This window comes from Rousettus aegyptiacus, unplaced genomic scaffold, assembly GCF_014176215.1.
Source record: "Rousettus aegyptiacus isolate mRouAeg1 unplaced genomic scaffold, mRouAeg1.p scaffold_m13_p_6, whole genome shotgun sequence".
NCBI classification, from domain to species: Eukaryota; Metazoa; Chordata; class Mammalia; order Chiroptera; family Pteropodidae; genus Rousettus; species Rousettus aegyptiacus.
The window spans coordinates 85,162,231-85,185,884 of record NW_023416309.1 but is presented as its reverse complement, the minus strand read 5'-3'; the positions used below and the strand labels follow the sequence as shown (position 1 = coordinate 85,185,884).

The window sequence follows — 23,654 nt, the reverse complement described above, 5'->3', positions numbered from 1 at the left end:
CCTTCTCCTCAGCTCACACTACTGGCAGCATACCTGGGCCTTTGCTAGCTTGAGCACACTAAGAAAAGGCATCCTCTTGAAGTGCACCTAGCCCTTTACCAGGCACAAGAATTTACAGATGAAGTGCAGACTGGCCTTCAGCACCCTTTGTTCACACAGCCAGGGAGCTTTGTGGACAGCAGCCCTGAGACCAACCAAGCAGCTCCTACTGTTAGAGTCCCTCCAAGTAGTGGATCTCCTATTGGTAGAATGAGCATTTGGAGAGCCTAGTGGGTTCCACCTTTGTGGAGGACACATCATCACTTCTCCTCCCCTTAAAACCCAGTAAAGGGGTCTCAAGAGAGTAACTTGTAAAAAGTGGACGTGTCCGCAAGTGATTCACTTTACAATTGGATGACCTAGAATAAAGGACGATTCTAAGGACGATCAGAAATTCAGAAAGAATTCATGTCATGTTGTGAGTTGCATAAGCCAAAAAGCGTTGGGTCACTACAAGGGTGCAGGCTATTTGCAAGCATGGTTTGTTTGCTTACTCGATAAGGAAATCGTTTCCACGCTGGGAAAGGTGAGATGCTGGTGTGACCCTGGGACTACATTAGCTGGCACCTTCCCACAAGAGCAGATCTGTAGCTCAAGAAATTTTCCCAAAGAGCCGAACCTCCCGATATCCCTCCCATTGTTCCAATGGCATAGATGTAACATAGATAATGGCATAGGGTCTTGAGAAGGACAAACCAACCTAAACCAAATCCTGGAGGGAGACAGCAGAAAGGGGGAAGCCTCTGCTACAGAAGGGCACGAGATGGAGGCTGGCCTTTCAGACCGTGGCTCATTTATCAAACATTCACTGAATTTCACAATAGGCTTGTGCAGTGTTAAGTGTCTGACAATTAGCTTTTTTAATTGCAATGTAAGTGCCTGACTTTAAGCTTCTGCTTGCAGAGGCATCTATTTCAAAGATATCCATCTTGAATAAACATGTTACCAGCCACACAACTAGATAAAGAGCCAGGCTGCCCTACCTATGAATTTCCAAATGTAGAAAGCCCCGGGTGACTTAAATAACTTACCACTTGATTGACCCTACTTTTTCTGTTCAGGGCTTTAACCGTCGCTTAACGTTTAAAATTCAACGATAAAGAGTGAACCTGCAAAACCCGAGGCACCCTCCCTCGACCCCAATGAAGGCAGAACCCCAGATACACGCTCTTTACTCACAACCTTGGTATGTGGCCATCAGCCACATGTTGTGTACCCTCTAGGACTTGGGAGTAATAAACCTTGTATTTTCAAAGTTCTCTGATCATTACTGCTGAAGGGTGGATTGCATTTGTAATAAGAACCGCAGGGTTGGGCCAGCCACACTTTGGATACTGTCAGAGAAATGTCTGTAGGGGCTTGCCGCAAGTAGTATGGGCCCAGGTGAGTGCCCCCAGGCATTTCTAGTATGCTATTGATAGGCTGAGACCAACACAAAACAACTGGTCCCTGGGTTAGCTGGGCCAAATGGGGGCTCATATCAATGATGAGCCTGAAAATATTTTTACTTTTGACCAACAAAGCATTCTGCCAGCCTCTATTCTATGGCTATAAATGCAAAGATGAAGACAGTTGTATGCATAATGGTGTTTGTCACAGCTTGTTTGTAACAATGTTAATAAGATGGTCTAACGATTAAATAAATTATAGTCTATTCACCTCTTGTAATAATAATTAGCACTTAAAAAACTCAGAGAGTATATCACTTTAAATAGGAAGTCCTCATTCCTCAAATATCCTAGAACATTTTGCTTCCTTATAAAGTCAAGATGGCCTTCTCAGGTCTGACAGTTTGATGATGTCACCAAGGACTCTTCTTAAAATTCTCCGCTTCCTCATCATTTTTCTTCTTTGGACTTATCACCCCATAGTTACAAAATGGCCATCACTGCTTGGGCATCACATTGTCACAAAGTCTCATGCACTGGCACAGGAGGGAGTCTCTAGGAGTAAAGAAAAAGTAACATTACTAGTGTTTTGAATTCGAATTGGGGTTTTTTACATGATTTATTATGTGAACTGGAGGTTACCCCCTCAGAAGTAGTAAGAGCTAATTTTAAAAATATATAAAATACAAAAAGGAACAAAAACATCTGTTTCTGAAAGCTAGGTAGACAGCAAAGCAAGTACAAGTAAGGACGTGGGAGGTTTTCCTCTACATGCTCCCTGTCTTAATGTGGCATCTATTGAGACAGAATCTGAATAAAGTTTCTTTCCTTGAAGGCAGGAAAAACTATTACCCAACTCTAACCACTATAACATTTTGGTTTACTTCTTTCAAGTGCATTGTTTCTAGGCTCATGAGAGTTCTCTTTGCTTACTTCCTTTATTTATTTTGTATTTTAGACGGTCATTATTGTAGTCACATTGTAGATGTAATTTTGTATTTTTCTTATTTATATGTAACATTATAAAACTTTAAAAATCTTTCCAGTATGTTTAAGAGTTGCCTATTGCATTACTATTATTATGCACTATTATAGCACACTTGACCTGGTTCCAATTTTTGTTATAAATAAGCTGTACCAAACGTCTATATGAATAAAACTTTCTTCATAAATAATGTTATTTCTGTTGAATATTTTCCAGCTATAGACTTTCTGTGTCAAAAAATAAGAACATTTAAGGCTCCTGATCTTTATAGATACCCCATATCTAATGTCTGTTCGTTTCTTTGCCTTCTTGTTAAATCCAGTGATGGCATATTGTAGGGACCTGTTAATGTTTGAAAATGTTTGCGAATGTTTGAAAAGCTGACCTGGTCACTCCTGTCATGTCTGTAGCTCAGGCTTTCACAATTCTATTCTGCCCATCTGGGTCAAGATCAAACAGAGTTCAAGCTACTTAAGACTCTGTGGCATCATTACATACGTCACACCTGTGCAGCCAAAACACCTGTGAAGAACCTTAGATGTGTCTGCTCTGTGGAAGGGAAAAAAGAATAACACCATTCATAGACAGAGCTGTTCTTGATCAAAGGAACCTGTTAAGCTTGGTACCTCAGTGATAACAACTGCTGGCTGCCTCCTCATTAGTTAATCATTTCCTTGGAACCATCCCGATCAACATGCTGTCATGTTCCTTTCCACCCAGTTGTGGTTTAAGTGTGACTCTGGGCGCAAGATGCTGTGACATCACCACAGATGCCACCCTCTGCGGTCAAACGGCCTGTAGCAACCATCATACCTGCTCCATGGGAGGAATCGGTCATCTATAGATCTCTCTGTGTTATCTCTGACATTAACATCATCTCACCTCTTCTCACTGTCAAAAACATTTCCACACAATCACCCCCAAGAAGCGAGCAATCAAGCTATTCTTATGTACCCTGAACCTCTGTGTGACCTTGGTACCCTAGCAGGTGCAACTCATGACACCAACTTCCCCTCTGGCCATCCCCAGCCACCAGTTCCTCATGGCCTAGAGTTGCCTATAAATAAGCAGGGACAAAGGTTGGACACTAGAAAGATGCAGGCAGCAGTGAGCGCCCAGCCCTGCCTTGGCTTTGCCCATACTCCTAAGCCTGCCCAACATCAGCCAACTCTCCCTAGCCGCCCTTGTGGACATCTCCTCTCCATGGCCCTCAGCTCACAAGTCTTATCTGTACCACAAGACTCTCTCGGTCCTCATCCTTTCTTCCTTTTAGAGTTGTATCCCGATATCAGGACTGATGTCTAAACCTTATCACTGAAGTCCTATGGCTTGAGAGTCCCTAAGTGAAAGTGAAGAACATAGAACATTTTTAAAGGTTCTGGCCTATTTCCCAAAAAGTTTTATCTATCCTAGTCTCTGGATCTGAGGAAGGCTAGGACCCACTTTTAGTTGGTAAATTGAGGGCTAACTCAACCGTTAACAAGATTCAAACCCAGGTCCATCTGATTCCTAGGATAAGCCAAATGGCAGATTCCCCTCAGTTCTCCCAAGGAGATCCACCTTTTGGGTGATTGACAGAATCATCTGTGGACCAGATGAAGTTCCCCAAAAGAGATGGAACAAGGCTCAACTGTTCCAATAGCTATAGTCCCTGAAGAGGGAGCTAGAGACTAAGACAGAGGCAGAGAATCAAAACTTTAAGGTAAAGAAATACTGAGCTTCCCTGGTTCCCTTTGTGCCCTACTCTGCAGCCCTGAGCACTGACATGTCCATCAGCTGTTTGCTGGCCCCCTTAGAGGGTGAAAGAAGTTGACTTGGCTTTTCTCAGGCTCTCGATTGCTACTTACTCACGCATAGGGCAGACACCCCACTGCCTGACGCTTCCCTTGCTCCTCTCTAAAGTCATCACAAATATGTTGATGATCACGGTGACACTAATAATGATCAGTGTTCCCATCCTCGTGTAATGTCAGTACTAGTCTTCCTTCCTGGAGAGAAGCAGGGCTTGTGGGGAGAGACAACCCATGAAACATACGGTGAGGATCCTATAGGCACAGGGAGAAGGCTTTATTTCTTTCTGTTTTTTATTCTCTTCCCAGGATTTTTGAAATAAAACTACATATGAAATTTTGCATCTTGTTTCTTAATATTTAATATTAAAAATTAAGTGTTTTCATGTCATTCTATTTGTTCAAGAGGCTGGCTAGTGGTCCCTCAGTAGATTTACTTTATCATTCCAACACTGTAGAGCTTGTAGTTTGGTGTCGCTTATTTAACAATAGAGAAGCTGTAACAAACAACATCGTCATTAAAATGTTCCCCATTTGTGAGTTCCTTTCCATAGGATAAATTACGGGAAGTAGAATTTCTTGTTCAAGGAGTGTGGACGTGTGTTAAGACTGCTGCTGATCCACATCCAGTGTCAAGTCCAGACTTCATTGTAGGTCTGTGGTGAATATTTGATAAATAGACCAATTATGAAAAGGCTAATCCTTACTTTTGTCATTCTTATACGTCCAGGCTTTCCAGTTCTGTTCTTTCCATCTATGGTGTGGCTAGCTTGTCTTATACTGCTTGAGACTCAGTGACATTATTACAAATGTCACATATATATGGTCAGAACACTTTGGAAGCCCATCAGAGTGCTCTGCTCTATGGGAAGGGGCTGTGACCACTCACTTTAGAGAGATGTCTGTCATGTGAACAGGAAACAACTAAGCGTGATCCTTGAATGCTGTCAATTCCCGGTCACCCATCTGGAGAAACAACTTCCTCAATAAGCATTCCAACGAAATCAGCAACTGAACCATTTTTGTGTTTACCCTAAAACTCTCTAGTAACCATAGGCAATCCTGTGTTGTACGAATCACATGACAACACTGTACTTAAAATTTCTTGCTTAGGCATCTCGGATTTCTATGTTCCCACTGTCCAGGGCTGCCTATAAAAGGAGGAAAGAGAGTGAAGATCTCAGAAAGAGGCCAGCAGTAGAGAATTCCAAAATCTCAATTCTGCCCACACTCCTCTGCCTGCCCAGTGTCATGAAGGTCCTTGGAGCTACCGTCCTTGTCCTCCTATGCACTATGGCCCTCTGCTCCCATGCCGAAGGTGAGTATATTGTCTAGTTTCCTTTAAGGATAGTTGCTCCCTGAACTCTGAACAGAAGTCAGTCCACATCTTCCAAGTGCTCTGGCCTGAGAACCTCCATGGGAAATTAGAAAACCTCGAATGGGGTTTCAAAATGACACTTCTTTTCCTCAAGAGGGTTAACAAAAAAAAAAAAAAAAAAAAAAAAAAAAAAGGTCTATTTATTGGGCTGCAGGATGGGAGTTAGGAGAGATCTCTCACTTTTGGGATGAAATCGTGAAAGTCTAATTTATTGGGCTATTAGCATGAGGTAGAGTCTAGGTCTATTTAGATCTTGTTGGTGCTGGTAAGTTTTAGAATTGCTGACCTTCGCTATTCCCGAGAATTGTGAGAATTGTCCCTATTTTCTCTCAGCTATCTTATGATTTAATGGATTAAAAAATAAATTTTCTCCAAAATGAGTTAGGGAAAGGAAGTAGATATCTAGAGTTTGGTTCCCTGTAGAGTAAAATAGAGACCAAAATGAAGTGACAAAACCAAGATAACACTAAGGAAAATAATGAAAAACAAACAAAAAAGTCGTATTATTTCCACTTTCCTTTTCCCCCAAGCCTCATGGCTGAGCTATGTCATCTCTGTCTACCTCTCTCTGACCCTCTTGGGCTTGCCGGTGCTCCTGAGAGACTCCCGTTGTTCTTATTCCTCCACAGAGAGGATGAACATAGCACCCACCTGCTGCTTCTCCTACGTATCCCACCGGATCCCCCACAGACGTGTGGTTAGCTACTTTAGGACCAGTAACCAGTGCCCCAAACATGGTGTTGTGTAAGTGCCGGTCCTCTTGCTCACCCTTGGGGAGGCACGGACATGGGGACAGGGGAGTGTTTGTAGGAGTCTGAGCAGAAAGTAGTTGTTCACAAGTGTACCCTCTGGTGGATAAGCAGCTATCCTGGGAAAGCCCAGCCATATGGAGCCCTTTTTTTTGCCATGCGGGACACAGAAAAAGGCCACTGGGGTTCATTCCTGGCATGAAATAGAACCCACAGGGAGCCAGGGAAGATGTGCCCAGAAGGAGAGGGAAAAGAAGAGAGAAAGAGACAGCAGAAAGGAGGTACCCTTAGCTTATGTCCATAAGTCACTCTGAGAGGACCGATAGTATCTGAGGTCTGGAGAATGAATCCTCGATAAGGTGGACTAGCTCTAAGCCTCCCACAGGGATGAAACTGAGGGGCTGTCGCTGATCAAGCATGCCCTATATAATACCTCTGCTCTCTCCATAGCTTTCTCACCAAAAACGGCCGGCGTATCTGTGCCAATCCCCGCGATGCCTGGGTTCAGGAATACATCAGTCACATGGAGAATACTCTAATGGTCCAGTGGTCCAACGTTCCAGTGGGTAGCAGGGAACAAAAGTAGGAGAATGCCCTGCAGCCCCAGAAGGTCCCTCTCTCATGACTCTTTCTTGCATCCACTTACCGCAATCTGAAACTTTTCTTAATCTAATAAGGTGTTAAATATTAGAAATCATTTTATTCAATTTGATGCTGTTTCTGAGAAATCATATAACATCCTCTTATTCCCAAACCCTTTCCCAATCATACAGTGATGGACTCATATTCAGGGTGATGGTGAACGATTGTGCTCCTGTCTTTGGGTAGACATTGGACCAAACCTATCAACAGATGCTTATTGAGTTTGTATGAGCCCTTTACTCTGTTAAAACTGTCAGGATAATAAAAATTCTTTTGTTTTCATGAGTAAATCTTGGACTTCTGTCTCTTCTTTTGTGTTCTCCCCCCTTTGATAAATCAGTTTCATTGTTCCGAGGAATGAGATGGAATGATTAGAGGCATCGGACTAAGAAGGGAAGGCAAGAGAAAGGGGATGACTGTCATTCCAATGACACCGGGCTTTACACCAGTGACATATTGCTCCTAGGCTGAAAAAGAAGCAAAGTATTAAAAAACAAATGTGAATATATATACACCAGGGAAATCCACCACATAAATGAACACCATAGCAAAACATTCTATCATACATATTTATGGATTTTGATAAATTCAGCTTTCTTAAGAATGAAGACTAACAGTTTGTGAAGACTTACTATGAACCACACCATGTACTAAGGGATTTCCATGCATTGTCTAATCTTCGAAATATCATTGTGTGGTATATATTCTGATTATCCCCCTTTGACACATGAGGAAACAGTTTTAGTGAGCTTAAGACACTTGCTCAAGGTCACATAGCTAGTAATGTGGGGTCAAACTGCAAACCAGAGAAAATCCCACATTCTTAACGAACCACTAGGAAAGACTTTCAATGTGCCTATGTTCCACTTAAAACAGATTTACCAGGAATGCATAACTCCCTGATAAGAGAGAGCCTAGTTAGGCAAGCAAGGAGTCAGGAATTGTTACTTTAAGATCCCAGAGAAGACAGATCCATAGATGGGAGCCTGGCATTAGACGCCTGTTCTAGAGTGAGGCGGTTTGCAAATTGGAAGAGGCGGCTGAGAAGGTGGCTGGACCTTTCACAGCCTCAATGAGCTGGAGGAAAACTGAAAGTCCAGGGCTGCCCAAATGAAAATGAAAAGACCTTAAGAAATCATCCTCTGTTTGGGCTGATATCCTGGGAGTAAAAGTAAATTAGAAGTGAACCAGCCCTTCAACAGGCAGGAGGCCAGCTTCAGACACCTGCATGGTCTAGAAAATCTCAAGCTCTGAAATTTTTTTAACATGATCCCAGATGCTAATGCAACTAATGCCTGACCCTCACTCCCACCAAAAAAAGAAAAAAAAAGCTTTGACCTTTTTGGCAAGGAACTGGAAACCATAACGAGTATCATCGCAGATTTGTAAAAGTCAAAAATAAATTCTTGAACTGAAAAATGCAATAACTGAAATAAAAACTCACAGCATATTAATCACAACTGAAGAAATGTTGCTGAAGTTAACACACAGCAAAATGAAACAAAAAGAAACAGAAGAACGGAAAATATAAATGAGAGGATAGGAGAACACAGAGGATAGCGTGGGATATTTGTTGTGTACTTATTTTCAAGAATCCCAAAATGAGAGGAGAGAGAGAATTAGACAGCAGATGTATGTAAAGAGATAATGGCTAAAATTTGCACAAAACTAATGAAGATATGATTCTGAAGATTCAAGGAGGGAAGGCATCATTCTTTGCTATCAATGGGAAAAGTTTCATGTCAGCCACTCCTACTATCAGCCCTGGCCTACAGAGGAGAGATACCACTGAACTTTGGAGAGATGCTGGTGTCCCTCTCATCCGTGACTCCTGATGGCTTTGGTGAACAATGTGTTCTCTGAGCCTTCCCATGGAATATAGTTGGTGGGTCTTCCAGCCTCACATAGCACATACACCCCAGAATGCCCACTTCTGTGATATTTGTCATCCCTTCCTCCTCCATCTGTCATGACAGTACTGGTTTTTTAACTTCATTCAGCACAAGCCTTGCTTTCTCCAGGCTTCTAGAGCTTTCCTGGAAGCAAATTTGCACCAACCCCTGGCATCTTTATCAGGAAGTTACAGTCTTTTTCCCAAATGAGTACCCCTGAGTCAATAAACTCTCCTTTCTCTATTCTTGTGTTCCAGCTTCTTTAATTAAGCACCTCCAAAATGCATTCCCCAGGTACTCCCCCAGCTCAGGCTGATAAATGCTTATAAAATTTTGATGTTCCTTTAAAGTTTAGTTTCTTTTCTCTCTTATCAGGAATATAATGTACTGATACAAGAAGACTATGTAACAAAAAGATATGGAAAATAGGAATAATTCTATTTCTTTTAAGAAATTAAACCAGTAATTAAAAGCCTTTGAGGGAAAAAAATCTTTATATCTTACTGGCTTCATAAGCAAATTTTACCAAATATTTATGGAAGGAATAGTAAGGAAGGACAGCCTCTTTATAAATAGTGCTGGAACAGTTGAACATCCATAGACAAAAAGAAGGAGGAGGAGGTGGAGAAGAAGAACTTTGACCCTACCCTCACACCTTACACAAAAATCGACTCAACAGAATTTATAGACTTACATGTAAAATTATAAAAGTTTTAGGGAAAAAATGGGAGAAAATCTCAAGACCTAGAGTTCTCAGCTTTGACACCAAAAGCATAGTTCACAAAGGAAAAGTTAATAAGCTAGACTTCATCAAAATTTTACAGTTTGTTCTTCAAGACCCTGTCAAGAAGATTTTTTTTTTAAAGTACAGAATCGGAAAAATATCTTCAAACCAAATATTTGACATAGGACTTATATTTGGAATATATATAAAACTCTCAGTAAAAACAATGAACAATTCAATTAGAACATGGGCAAAAGTCATGCACAGACATTTCACTGAAGAGGATATACAGATGGAAAATAAGCAATGGTATTGTGATCATATTTTTTAATCTTTATTTTTAAGATAGGGACTGAAATTTGTGGTAGGCAGAATAATCTCCTCACTGCCAGCCCTGCCAAAGAAGTGCTAACCCCTGAAACATGTAAATATGTTATGTTACAGAGCAAGGAGGGATCAAGACTGCTAATTAACGGACTTTGAAATGGAAAAATGATTCTCAATCATCTGAGTGGGTTCAATGTAATCACAAGGTTGTTGTAGCCAAAGAATGTGTGTAGCCTACAAGCCAAAATATAAGACCAAAAAAAAATGGATTCTACCTTAAAGCTTGAAAAAAAGAGTGAAGCCCTATAAACACCTTGGTTTGAACCAGTGAGACCCTTTTCAGACTTTTTTAAACTCCAAAAACATAAGAGGGTAAGCTTATGTTGTTCCAGCCACTAAATTTGTGATAATTTATTACAGCAGCAATAAGAAACTAATGCAAATATTTACAGATAAATTACTGTAGTGATTTTAAAACATAGCCACATTTCTTTGACACATCTCTCATGGAGAGGTGGGATCTAGGTCTCCTCTCCTTGAATCTAGACAAGTTGGTAGCTGCTTTGATCAATAATAGTTTATAGTAGAAGAGATGTGATGTGACTTCTGTAGGTAGGTCATAAAAGGCCATGCAGCTTTTACCTTATTCACCAGGAACACTTTTCTTTGGGTCTTAAGACTGCTATCATGAAAGGCTCACAGGTAAACTGCTCCAGCTGATAGCTGCAGCTGAGCCAACCTTCAACCATCCCAGCCCAGACACCACACAAATGACTCAGGAAGCCATCTTAGACTGTGGTTCTCCCAGCCCAGCTGATGAGGGTTATTTATGACTTAACCTGTACTGACATCATCATTTATATCACTTCTGTGTGGCCAGAGCAGTTGTGAAGGAACATCAGCATGTTCTGCTCTAGGGGAAAGAAACAGTTGACCCACAGTTCATAGATCCAGCTGTCTTTGCAAAGATCTGTGTAATGAAACCAACACCTTGTCACCCACTAACTATGAAAATAATTTCTTCAGAATGACCTCAATGAATGCAGCAAATATTTTCCTCAGAAGTGCCCCCAAACAATGGAGAAATTGAGCTATTCTTGCAGACACTACTCTGAACCTTTGCTTAACCAAAGAGTATTGACAGTCCTGGATTGTGCAACTCACAACATGACACCAACACCGTGATTAAACTCTTCCCCTACAATCACCCTCAGTTTCCACCTTCCAATACCAGAGAAGGAGTAATGGTCTGAACCCAAAGAGGTGCCAGCTGCAAGTGTCCATGTCTTGTCTTAGCTGTGTTGATGCTCAAGCTCAGAACCTCTTGCCAGCATTACAGAGGCATTGGAAATTCTCCATGATCCCCTGCTCCCAGACCTCCTCAATACTATGGGAGACTATCATCCATTCTGTCTTTTCCAGGAGTCACCCTCTCGGGCCGCAGGTAAATCTATATCAAACATGCCCTGATGACAAAGATCACTTGAGTGAAAATAGAGCACTCGACATGTGGATCTGAATCACCCTGGTCTCTCTTTCAAAAGGGTCCAGACTATCATATTCTACCAAGTGGTTCAGAAAGAGAGAGAGCAGGAGAGGTTAATTCTGCTTTATAAATAAGATAATTTAGGTCTAATTCACTGAATAATTGGCAAGAGGCATACTCCAGTTCTGTTTATTTACCATTGATGCAGTACGTTTAGATATGTCAGCTCTTCCCCCAAAACCCTGCTGATTGGGTGACATAAGAGCTATCCCAGCTTGATCTCTGCTGTTGTGCTGTGACATCATGGGCTAGATGGATTTCCTTAATCACCCCAAAAATTAGGAGGCCATTAAGACATTTTAGAGAGTTAAGTTCCTTAAAGAGTAAGAACAAAAACCAAGACACACACACACACACACACACACAGAGAGAGAGAGAGACAGACAGACGGACAGACAGAAAGACAGAGACAGAGACAGAGACAGAGAGACAGAGAGAAACAAAGAGAGACAGAGAAAATTTTGGGGAAAGGAAACATTCCCCAGTTCATTTGAGTTTCCTAACTTTAAAAAATGTTATGTCTTCCTAGTTCCTTCTCATCTTCTCAGGGGTGGAGGGCAAGGAGTAGTTGATTTTACTTTAGCTTTGAATGACTCAGTTTCTTGCAGTGCCCTGTGGTTGGTATTGACTCATTAGCTTCCTGCTGCTTCTCTTACACCCTTTGGAAGATCTCTCAAGATTGTTTACAGACTCTTATGAAGCCAGCAGTCAGTGCTCTAAGCCCAGTGTTGTGTAAGGGCCACCCGAACTGCCCATTCCTAGATGACAAACTGGGAAACCCCAAGGAAGGGAGCAGCCCCCATGGATATAGGCGTGTAGACTGGGCACAATTAGGGTAACACCCAGATTTCTGGACCCATCTCAGGTACAAAAAGGATCTTCAGGTGTCTTCTGAGCCAGTCCAGGGCCAATAAAGAACCAAGAGAGGTTGGCCAAGTGCAGAAGAAGAGTGGGGAGGAGGTGACAGCAGGAGGGAAGCTGTATGAGGAGATCCCCATGATATGTTCAGAGAACCTGGGGGTCCTGACAGATGGGTACTGAATCCTGAGAAAGTGACTGACCCTGACATGTCACATCAGAAAGACGGATGGAAGGGCCACCATCAGCCCAGAAGTTTCCCTGCTGGCTATCTCCTCCTTAAACTTTATTCTTCTCTCCACAGCTTCCCAACTAAAAGAGGTTGGCTGGTCTGTGCAACCCCAGTGATGTCTGGGTCAAGGAGGACATCAGGAATCTGAAGCTGAATCTAAGGGGTCCAGAAAGAAAGAACCAAATCCATCAGTGGATTGGGGAGCAAGGACTTGTGCAAGAATGATACCCGTGACTCAGAAAGCTGCCACTTTTATGGGTCTAAACACGACCTTCCACTAACCAAACTTTGGAGCCTTCCATACTTAAATTTTATTTGAGTTATTTCACCTCTATTGTATATTTCCAATTTAGAATTATATTTTCTATTGAATGTTTCCTCTAAGAAATCTCATAGTGATTCAAAGTGACATTGAATGCCTGCATTAAATCCTCTCTCTAGATATTGGATCACATCCATCGACAAATAAAAATTTGTAAATATTTATTTTTCAACAAATATTTGATCTTTGTACTATGTTATAACCTTTGTATAATAGAGATGTTTTTATTTGTTTAAAAGTAAGCCTTGGACTCATGGCCATTGTGCTGCTTGTTTTTTGGAACATCAATAATACTGATTAGAGAGATGAAAGGGGAAGTTTAGGAAAACTGGAGAAGAGACGAAAAAAAACAGAAAAATGCGGAGACGTGCCTTATGATAGAGATGGCATCCTGGAAAGCCAAAGCAGAAATAATACGCGATAAGTTAAACCATAATTTATATTCCCTAAAATCAAATCTCCTGCTTCCGTAGACAGGAGGTATTGGAGGAAGTACGCACCATCTGTCTCCAGGGGATGGCCTCTCTGGGGGGGAAATATGGCACGGTGTTTTTTGAATGAGACCACAGGTTTTTGCAACAGGATCAATCCCAGTCAGCATCCTGGTAAATTACAACAGGAAATTTCAAAATGACAGAGGGTAGCGACACTGCCTACTGCTGGAAAATAAAGGAGAATAAACACTCATAAGACTACACCAGAATTCTACAACTTAGACAGGAATCCTCAACTACTTCCTCACTTTTAGAAAAGATATACACAGCTTATATAAGGGTTTATATTCTTCATAAGTCAAGAACAGATAAATAAGAAAATAACAGCCATTTTACATATCTAAGTGTATGAAATATCATAATTTTGGTCCTAAAATAAATAAACATTTTATCTTTCCCCCATTATCCTTACTTACTACTATTAGACTTGAAGATAAGCGTGTTGGTGGCATTAAATACAACTGGTAGCTGGGAGTTTGGGGTATAAATGAAGAGTGAACTCCATGCCAAGTTCTCCTAAATATAGACATGGTCAATGTTCCATCCATATTAGGATCCTTACATTTGTCCCCTCTGACTTTCCACTATTTTCATCTGGATGTCTAAAGACTTATACACAAATGTTTATAACGTTTTAATTTAAAATTTCTCCAAACTTTTTCAAAATAAAACCCGAAAGTCCATCAAGTGGTAGATAGATAAACAAATTGTGGTACAGTCAGTTCTGCTATTAAATGACACATGCGTTCCTAAAAATCACTGCACAATGCCAAATTATGCATTAAAAACCACAGGACTTCAGGGAAATGGGGTTGGACACACAACACTCAAACATCTATCAGTGCGCTTTAAAGTACAGAAATCTAATTTAAATGATAGCACAGTTTTGCCCATGTTAAACAGTTAACATAAATACTACAATAAATATGGCACTTTACGTTGAAAAAGACCTGGAGTTGGCTCGTAAAAGTGAGAATCAGAAGGGTTGCAACTGTGAGTTATTGTAAAGTGGAAGAAGGAGGGCTATCTGAAATCAGACAGAGAGTTGGAACTTCCCTTGCAGATGGGTGTGGCTCATAATGTCTGGTAAACTGAAGTAGCTGGTAGGTGTTTGAAATGTCTGTTTTGTGCATTCCTGTGAGGCTGGTTCACCCCCTGTTTTTTCACAGATAAAATCATATGTAAGCAAATGGAAGAATCTGTGTTAGGCTCAAACTGTTTCCTAATATATCAATCATATTGGGCTAAATCCTCATTTTCTAAGTAAGCATTATAGCGGAACTGACTATCCATCCGAACAAAGGATTATTGCTTAGCAACAAAAAGAAGCCAAGTACTGATACGTGCAACAACATGGATAAATCTCACAAGCGTAATATTAAGCTCAAGAATCCAGACTGAAAAGGCTATGTATTGAATAATTCTACTTACATAATACTATGGACAAAGTAAAAGTATAGGGACAGTTGTCTGATCATTGTTGCCACAGACTGGAGATGAGGGAAGGTGTTGACTGCAAAAGGGGTACGAGGGTGCTTTTTGGGGTGATGGAAATGTTCTAAATCTTGATTGTATTGGCGGTTACATGATTTTATACATTTTTAAAAACTCATCAAGCAGTACACTTAAAATGGTCAATTTTATACATATTTAAACTATACCTTAGAACACATAATCACACACACACACACACACACACACACACACACGCAAGACTACAAATGAAAAATAATAATAATAAAGCATAATGTACTAAACTCCAAAAAGTGACCTTCGGAACTTTAACCTCCACTAGCCATGGGTGGGTTGACATAGCAGATTAGAATTCCAGACACAGAGCAAATGTGCACCCATCTGCCACCTCTTTCCTACAGTCTTCACCAAGATCATGATGAGTGTGCTCACAGTTGGAGGCAGCAGGTCTGAGGGAGAGCCCCCTGAGTTATGTGGGACCTCCACCAACTTCAGAGCAACTACATACCAAAGGCAGGAGGCAGAACAAATGAAAGAAACTCATTCAACTGTCTCCATGTTTTCAGCTACCAAAAGCTGAGAGCATGGCAGGGAAGCTGAGATAAATCTATGGAAGGCATTATAGGCATTCAGCTAGGGAAGAGAGCAGGTCGGAGAGCATAGAGAAAACCCTCTGGGGCACTCTACTTCTTCACAGATTATGAGGCAGCTGCTCTTCAAACTCTATGGTTAGAGCAAATCAACTAAAAGAAATCTCCCGAGGTGTAGAAAGCTGAAAGCAGTATTGTAAAGAGAAATTACCCGTGACTCAGATGGACAAATGGGCTATAAATTAAAAAGATCTCTTATGGTTCAGAAAGCGGGCAAGATATAGAGATCTTGAGAACTTACCGATGCCCAGATCCCAAACTCTGCTGAAATATAAGTCTTCACTTTTCCCCTCAGAATATTGAAAGCCAGTGAAAAATGAGTCAAACTAAAGGTGCAAGGATGCCCAGATCCGGATCAGATGGAATCAGCCTTATACTTTAGCAGCATGAAAGAAGAACCATGCTTATTCTGGGTATATTATTTGCCTCAGTCCCTATTGTTCTATACAAAACACCCAACACACAATAAAAAAAAAAAATTATGAGACATAGGAAGAAGCAAGAAAATGTGCCCCAGGATCGAAAAATGAAACATCAGATAGAAGTATAACTAAAGGTGGCCCACATGTTGAAATTATCAAATGCAGACTTTTTTAAAACTCTGATAGAAATGAGTAAAGATTTGGTAGAGAAAGTGATCATCATGAAGGAAGAGATGTGAATTTCATCAGAGACTCTAAAACCTTTTAAAAGAAACAAACAAGAAGACTGAAAATGAAAATTAAGATCTTATAAATCCAGGTTGCATTGCCTGGGCTAACAGCAGACTAGACACAGAGAAGAAAAAAATCAGTAGACTTGAAGACAGGTAAAAGAAAACATCTCAACTGAACCACAAAAAGTGAAAACGTTGAAAGTAAAAAAGAAGAGCACATACAACATTTGTGAGAAAATATCAAACAAAATAACATACGTATATTTGGAGCACCAGAAAGAGAGTTAGAAAATGAGAAAGAAAAGTCATTTGAAGACATGACGAATGAAAGACATCAAACTACAGAGCCACAAAGATCAGGAACCCCAACCAAGATAAGTATAAAATGATAGCTAAGCATAACATACTCAGCTGCTGAAAATACAAATACAGAATACATATTCTTTCCACTAGGGACATGGGACATTCCACGCATGGGACATTCACCAAGATACACTATATGCTGGCAAAGAAATAAATCTCAATAAATATCCAAGAATGATTCTCTATCATGGAATTTAATTTGAATCAATAACAATAAAATGCCTAGAAAATTCCCAAGTGTTTGGAATTAAAGAAGACAACTCTAAATTACCCACAGGACAAATAGAGAAATTAAAAAAAAATTTAAAACAAAATGATAATTAAAACACATTGTATTAAAAAAATGAAGCTAAAACAGAGCCTAGAAGAGAGTTTATAGCTTTAAATGTTTCTGTTAGAAAAGAAGAAAGGCATGAAATAAATTAATAAAGCTTCCACCTTAGTAAGCTAGGAAAAATTGAGCAATTTGTACCCAAAATAACTAAGAAAATAAGAATGATAAGCAACGACACGGAAAATGAACTGAAGAGAAAATCAACAAAGTCAACAATTGGTCATTTGGAAAGATTAATAAAAATTAATAAACACTTGCTGCTTCTCATACATTTCTCACCAAGTCCCCTCACAAATTTCCTATTAGAGACCAGCAGCCGATGCTCCCATCCTGGCGCCATGTCAGAGCCGGGCCCCTTGCACACCCTGAAGAGAGAGAGAACCTGCAGAACGTGAAATGCAGCACAGCTCACAGCAGCAGGGCACAGACAGCTGGATGGGGCACCATCCTGGGAAGGCCCAGCACCCTGGGGCCCCACGAGGAGTGTGGGACTCAGGAAGTGATTCCAGGGATGTTTCTACATAGCCTCAGGGCTAGCAGGAAGTCAAGGAAGAGCTCCCTCCAGGCAGAGAATAGAGGAGAGGATAGCAGAAGGAACTCAGTCCCTTTGAGCAATGAAAAATAGTTGAGGGACACTAGAATATTCCTGGTTCGGAAAACAGACAGTCTTTGGGATCCCAGTATAGAGAGATATGCAGGGGCTAGGGGAATGGGGGAAGGGAAGGGGAATGAAGGAAGGGAGGAAGAGAGGGAGAGAGGGAGAGAGAGGATATCCCACAGGCGTTCTGCTGCTAAATTGTTCCCTTTTGTATATTTCTCCCTCTCACCAATGCTTCCTCCGTATAAGAGACTGGAAAGCTCTATGGCAACCCTAGCAAGCTGTTGTCCAGGAATACATAAGCAATTGGAATTAGATCCTTGAGGGGACTGGAACCTACAAGGAAAGTGCTAGAGATGTGAACAGATTGGGCACAGGGTCCTGAGCCAGGCACAGTCCCTGTGACCTCAGAAAATGCTTCCAGTCAAATTCCAGGGCTCTGTTTACACTAATGTGAATTTTGCGTATGCTATTTGATGGTTCTAATTCCTTTTTGATTTTGAATTGTGTTATCGACTAAATGTTCTGGGAGATGATGTGAGCCACTCTTACTTTTCTTCACCTTTTTCCTTTCAGTCACACAAGGGATTTCAGTGGCTGCAATGAACTGGGTTTAGGCAGACACCCTTCTCCATTAAGGGCTGCTCCCTCAAAATTTAATTAAATACAAATTTGAGAAGTGTAATATTAGAGCAGAAGCAGGGATGTGTTGTGTTGTTACTCTTCATTCTCAATCTGTATTTTATGTGCAGTCAATATTAAATAAAAATTGTTATAAAACTATACAAATTATGTTATAGAAAAGAACATTTAGATTTAGTATGACCCAATTTTTGGTTTAATTGTATATGTATATAATACCTATAATGATTATACAGGGGAAAATACCCAGAAAATTACACACTGAAATGATAATAGTGGTAAACAGCGATCTTTTTTCTCTTCTTTGAATTCCTTCAAAATTCTAGAAAATAATGCACCGTTTTTGTTAAAAATATTTGAAAATATATGTTAGATTCATAACGAAGTAAAATCTTCACAATATGTCCAAGCATGAACTATAACGTTATAAGCAGTTCTGTTTGGTTTGGATCGGTTTGATATGGTTTGGTTTGGTTTGGTTTGGTTTGGTTTGGTTTGGTTTGTTTGGTTTGGGTTTGGTATGATCCCACCTAAAGAGAAAATATGCAGAGAAAAAAAGACAGATACATCTAAAAATGTTACCATGAGACCACAGATTTCAGTTTACTTTTTTTTGTTTAAGTATTTCTTAATTTCTCCATAGTAGTGTTTTTTAAATAATGAATCATAATGAAAGCTTTTGTTTATCTTGTTTTAAGAAGAAAATGCCAAAGATTCACGACTTAAATTCGCTAAATTTCTGGTGTCTGAACAATGCTCAACTCATAGTATGCATTCAATAAGTATTTGTAGAATAAATGAATGAGTGAATGAGTGAATTTATTAAGTGAAAAGGTGGAAAGATAAAGTAGAACACTTGGTCTGCAGTTTATATTTGTCCCTTCTTGGTCCATTACAGTATAGAAAGGCACAACTCCAAAAGATAGAAAGAAATTGAAGCCCAACTTGGGTAAGTAGATTGTGCGGCATTTCATTCCTTCCTCGGATGAAGTTCTTGAAAGCATTTGAGCCAACGTACAATACAGACAGATAATCCTGAATTTGTGGGAGGCAGGCAAGATGTAGAATATGGAAGAAAAGCAAACAGCAGCCAGCTTTCCAGAAAAGGAGGAGGAAAGAAGATGGATTCCATAAACTTGAGAGTGGTCAGCTACCTCTGTTCCGGGCAAGATTCTTAAGCTATGCAATTCTTGGTAAGAAACCCTTTTCTTGGCACTTTAAAAAGGAAGCGGTCACTGCAAGTCAGCATGGGTGGAGGTAGGACAAGTCATCCTGGACTGGACCCAGTACTCTCTCTGGCAGCAAGAACATCTATCTGAGGCAGGGTGGGCTGCAAAGAGCTGTAGACAAAGTATCTGATCTTCAGCATTTGACGAAACTACCCCAGGATCAGCCACAAAAAAAGTAAAATTCAGAAAATTGATGTGCAATCTATCGTGAGCAGTCACCATTGTTTTATGCGCCAGTGTGCAAAAAACAAAAAGAAACTTCAAGTCTTAATTCTCCCCAAGTCCTGCTCCTTCACTCCAGCCCTTCTCCTGAGAATAGGGTAAGTAGAGTCAGTCAAGCAGGACTGAAGCTCCAGATGGAAGGTGCATGTGCCTACCAAAGCTTGGAAGACAGATGACAATGTCATCAGTAACCTAGATTCGGGAGCACAGGAGTTAGCAGAGAGACCCAGGTGATGGTACGAGTCAGCTTCTTCCATCCTCCTGCCCGTGCGTGTCCCCCACACTCTCCACATCTGATGTTCTGCTAGCCAAGGTCAGTGTCTGCCTCCTTCCCCTTCTTGTGCACACACAGTAGCCCACAGTCTGCAGGGAGGAGAAAGACAACCATTGGAGACATCTACCTAAGCGCCAATATCCTTCCCTATTTATGTTCTTGATTTGTTGAGAGCAATCAGGCTGCTTAGACACTCCATCCACCTAGAGGAAGGAAAGTGAAGTCTAAGGGCAGAGGAATCTATGGTCTTCTCTTCCTTGCTTTCCCTTAAAGCAACTGACAAGTATTCAGGTTGAATTCTCCCACCTACCAGAGGGGAGGGGGGAGCGAGGAAGTAGGCAGAGGAAAAAAATTTAAATCATCCCTTCAAATAAATGAATAAATAGATAAGCAGATAAATAAATAGATGAATAAATAAATGAATAAATAGTTCTCCCACCTGCTCTCCAGGCTTGCTTTGTCACTTCCTGCAGTAGTGAAATGTGATGCAAGTTGTTGAGTGACCAGACCCAAAGGACCTGGACAATGGACCTCATCTCCAATCACTCTCACCCTCACTCCCTTTTCTCCAGGCACCCAATCTTCTGTCTGTCTCTCAGATGCACCAAGCTCATTCCCTTTGCCTTGCTGTTCCCTCCACCTGGGACATGCTTCCCCTTGATCTATACAAGTCTGGCTCTTTCTAAACAAGCAGGTCCCAGCAAAAATGACCTCCCTCCTCACCTAAGCGGCCTATTAAACAACTTCCACCCAGCCCCCAGGTACTCTCTATCATATCATCCTCGTTTGTTTTCTTTCTAGCCTTTAACTCCATCTCTTATCTCCTACTACTTTATTTGTCTGTCTCCCCATCTAGAGTACATGAACGGCAGGGCCTTGTCTTTCTTATCTGTCTCTGTATTCCCAGGGCCTAGAAAGTAACTGGCACATAGTGAAAGCTCAATAAACATCTACTGAACGGATGAACATCAGCCCAGAGGAAGGTCTCCGTATAGATTATTAAGGAAAATTCCACTCGCTTAGATCATTTATGTTACATATTTCTCTCAGTAACCATATTATCACTTTAAAAGCTTAATTACATTACTCAAATGTTCCCATAGCTCGTAAGTGGTGGATTTCAGGACTAAAAACAATATCTCTGACTAGCTCAAATGGCCTGCTCTTTCCATTAGGATAGGGTTTTTAATTTTTCTTCTCAGTGGAATATTTTCTCTGCAAAGTAACTTACCTGGAACCCCATTATATAAAACTAATTTTTAAAAAAGATGCTTAAGTCAAAACCACAAGGAAATACTACCTTGCACACATTAGTATAGCTACTAAAAAAAAAAAAAACAACAACAGAAGTGGAGAAATTGGAACTCTTGTGCACTGTTCATCAGAATGCAAAATGGTACAGTTTCTGTGGAAAACAGAATGGCAGTTCCTCAGAAAATTAAAAATAGATTTACCATATGATCCAGCAAACCCACTTCTGGGTGTATGCACAAAAGAACTGAAAACAGGATCTCAAAGAGATATTTCTACACCCATAGTCATTGCAGCATTATTCACAATAGTTACAAGATGGAAGAAATGAACTGTCCGTCAACAGATGAATACACAAGCAAAAAAAAACTAAAAAGCTACGGAAATTGTGACATATGCCACAAGAAGGATGAACCTTGAGGACATTCTGCTAACTGAAATAAGCCAATCACCAAAATACAAACACTACATGATTCCAATCAAATATGAGGTACCTAGAATAGTCAATTTCATAGAGACAGAAAGTAGAATGATGATTTCCAACGGTTAGGCAGAGTGGGGAATGGAGAGTTATTTTTTATTAGGCATACGGTTTCAGCTGTACAAGAGAAAAAAGCTCTGGCTATATGACGGTGATTATTGTACAATATATGAATGTACTTAATACCATTGAACTGTACACTTAAAATGGTTAAAGTCATAAATTTTATATTAATATATCCATTTTACTACATTAAAAAAATATTGGTGTGGGGAACCCACAAGTGCTTAATCTGAAATTGGTGGGAGTGGAGATTGTGGATGGCCATATTTGTCCAACCTCCCAGTAGGGTGACCAATTCATCTCTGTGTTAGCACTGAAAGTCTCACATCCTAGGAACCCCATTCATCCCAGGAAAACCAGGATGACTGGTGGCAGTACCACACAGTGACCAAAATGTTGTGGTGTTACAGTGCAGGGTCCCTGCAGCACAAACCACAGGGTGACAACATACACTTATACTCTACGGAACCGTTCCAGGTGGCACAAATCTGATCACGACACTGTGAAAAATGCCCCCCAGGAGCTGTGCCAGTGAGATACAAACACCTGATCCCGTCCTACCCCAAACCATGAGGCACAGCCTCATTGCCCTGCCCCTGGCTCCTTCAGCTCAACCCAGAAAGAACTTGTCCCTTGGACCTAGTCCTCAAAGCAGTCCCGGTTGAGCAGAAAGTCTTGTGCACCTTCCTTGGTACCTGAAGGTCAGACCAAGCTTCCTGTGCTGGGCAGGCGTTGAGCCTTTCACTAGGCATCCGTGCTAGTTCAAGGAATGAGAGCTATTTCCCAGGAATCTTGACTGTAACTGGATATAGAGCTCCTTATAAGGCTTTTCCATAATTCTATTTATCACTGTACGACTTCTCATAATTTGTAGCAAATGGAATAAGTCATACTCTTTCAGAAGGTCGTTGTGAGGAATAAAGATAAGCCATGTCAGAAAGTAAACTATATACCAGGCCTATAATAGAGACCTAGTAATGAAAGCTCTTTTTTCTTTTCCTCCAGAGAACAAACAGCAAAACAGAATGGAGAAAAGCATAGATTCAAACCGAATTCACTCTTTCCTTCAACAAATATATATTAAAAGCCACTCTGTGCCACCCATTCAGTCAACATGCTATAATACAGTGGTGGGCAGACACAGACACGTCTGCTCCAGGGAGCCTCAGTCTGGGAGCTTGTGCCGGCCCTACCTCATTTACGCATCCTAAACCTCAGGTTCTTCATACGTTACGAGGGGCAATAAGGCCTTTGTTGCGAAAAACAATCTTGGTATATAGATCAATATGCACAGGCCTTCCACCATCAATATTTTTGCCATTTTAAGGACACAGGTTCAGAAAGAGCATCCCGTCTGGAACCTCATAGCTTTCAGGAGCAAATACAAGGACAAGTCTAGCTTTCCTGCTTCGTAACCACAGCTCTGCTCCTCCGGGCACAGCAAACCTCCTCCTTCCAGCATCCCCTGAGACCTGTGAGGCAGAGGAACAGTGGCCCTGGGCATCTACTAGCATTTCTATATGGAAACGCCTTCCCAGCATTGCTTAGAAATTGATGTGTTTCCAGATCACAAGTCCCAAGACAATTTCGTTGAGAAACAGGGAAAATGGGGAAAAGCATTATAATTCTCCTGAAAGAATTAAAGCTTAACAGTCAACATAGAGATGTTACTGATTTGAAGAAATCCACTGACATCGAGAGCAAGAGTAGGAAACACGCGACACACGGAGTTCAAAGTTAAGATCAGTATTTTGAGAAATTGGGACAGGAGCGCGTAGGGGAGAAGTCACAGTCCATCAGCTTGAAGCCATTGCCATGTTACAAGTATGAGTTCATGGCCCTGTCCGCTGCTAGATAAACATGAATGAGTCTCTATATAGAGCATATTTTACACAAATCATATAAGTGATGTTTCAAGAAATAACAAGTTTCAGAAGCAAAATATGAGAAACTATTAGATACCTTAGTGGAGATGTCCAGGATGGAGAGGTATCATTTTGGAAGTTGTCAGTATGTAGGGGAATACGGAAGCCGTGAGTCTGGCCGAGATGGC

The 23,654-nt window shown here is 40.9% G+C and overlaps 1 protein-coding gene and 1 long non-coding RNA gene across 2 annotated transcripts; one reads left to right on the top strand and one right to left on the bottom strand.

The window, feature by feature from the left end:
* Window positions 1-377: 377 nt before the first annotated feature.
* On the bottom strand, window positions 378-23,654 carry LOC107506482. Its single transcript, XR_001595940.2, has 3 exons — window positions 23,564-23,654; window positions 13,373-13,474; window positions 378-1,982 (listed from the first exon to the last, which is right to left on the bottom strand). It is a non-coding gene; the product is annotated as an uncharacterized LOC107506482 (long non-coding RNA).
* On the top strand, window positions 5,338-7,261 carry LOC107508345 (C-C motif chemokine 3-like). Its single transcript, XM_016140115.2, has 3 exons — window positions 5,338-5,520; window positions 6,210-6,324; window positions 6,780-7,261. The coding sequence occupies exons 1-3, from the start codon at window positions 5,454-5,456 to the stop codon at window positions 6,913-6,915; spliced, it is 318 nt and encodes a 105-aa protein (XP_015995601.2). The 5' UTR covers window positions 5,338-5,453; the 3' UTR covers window positions 6,916-7,261.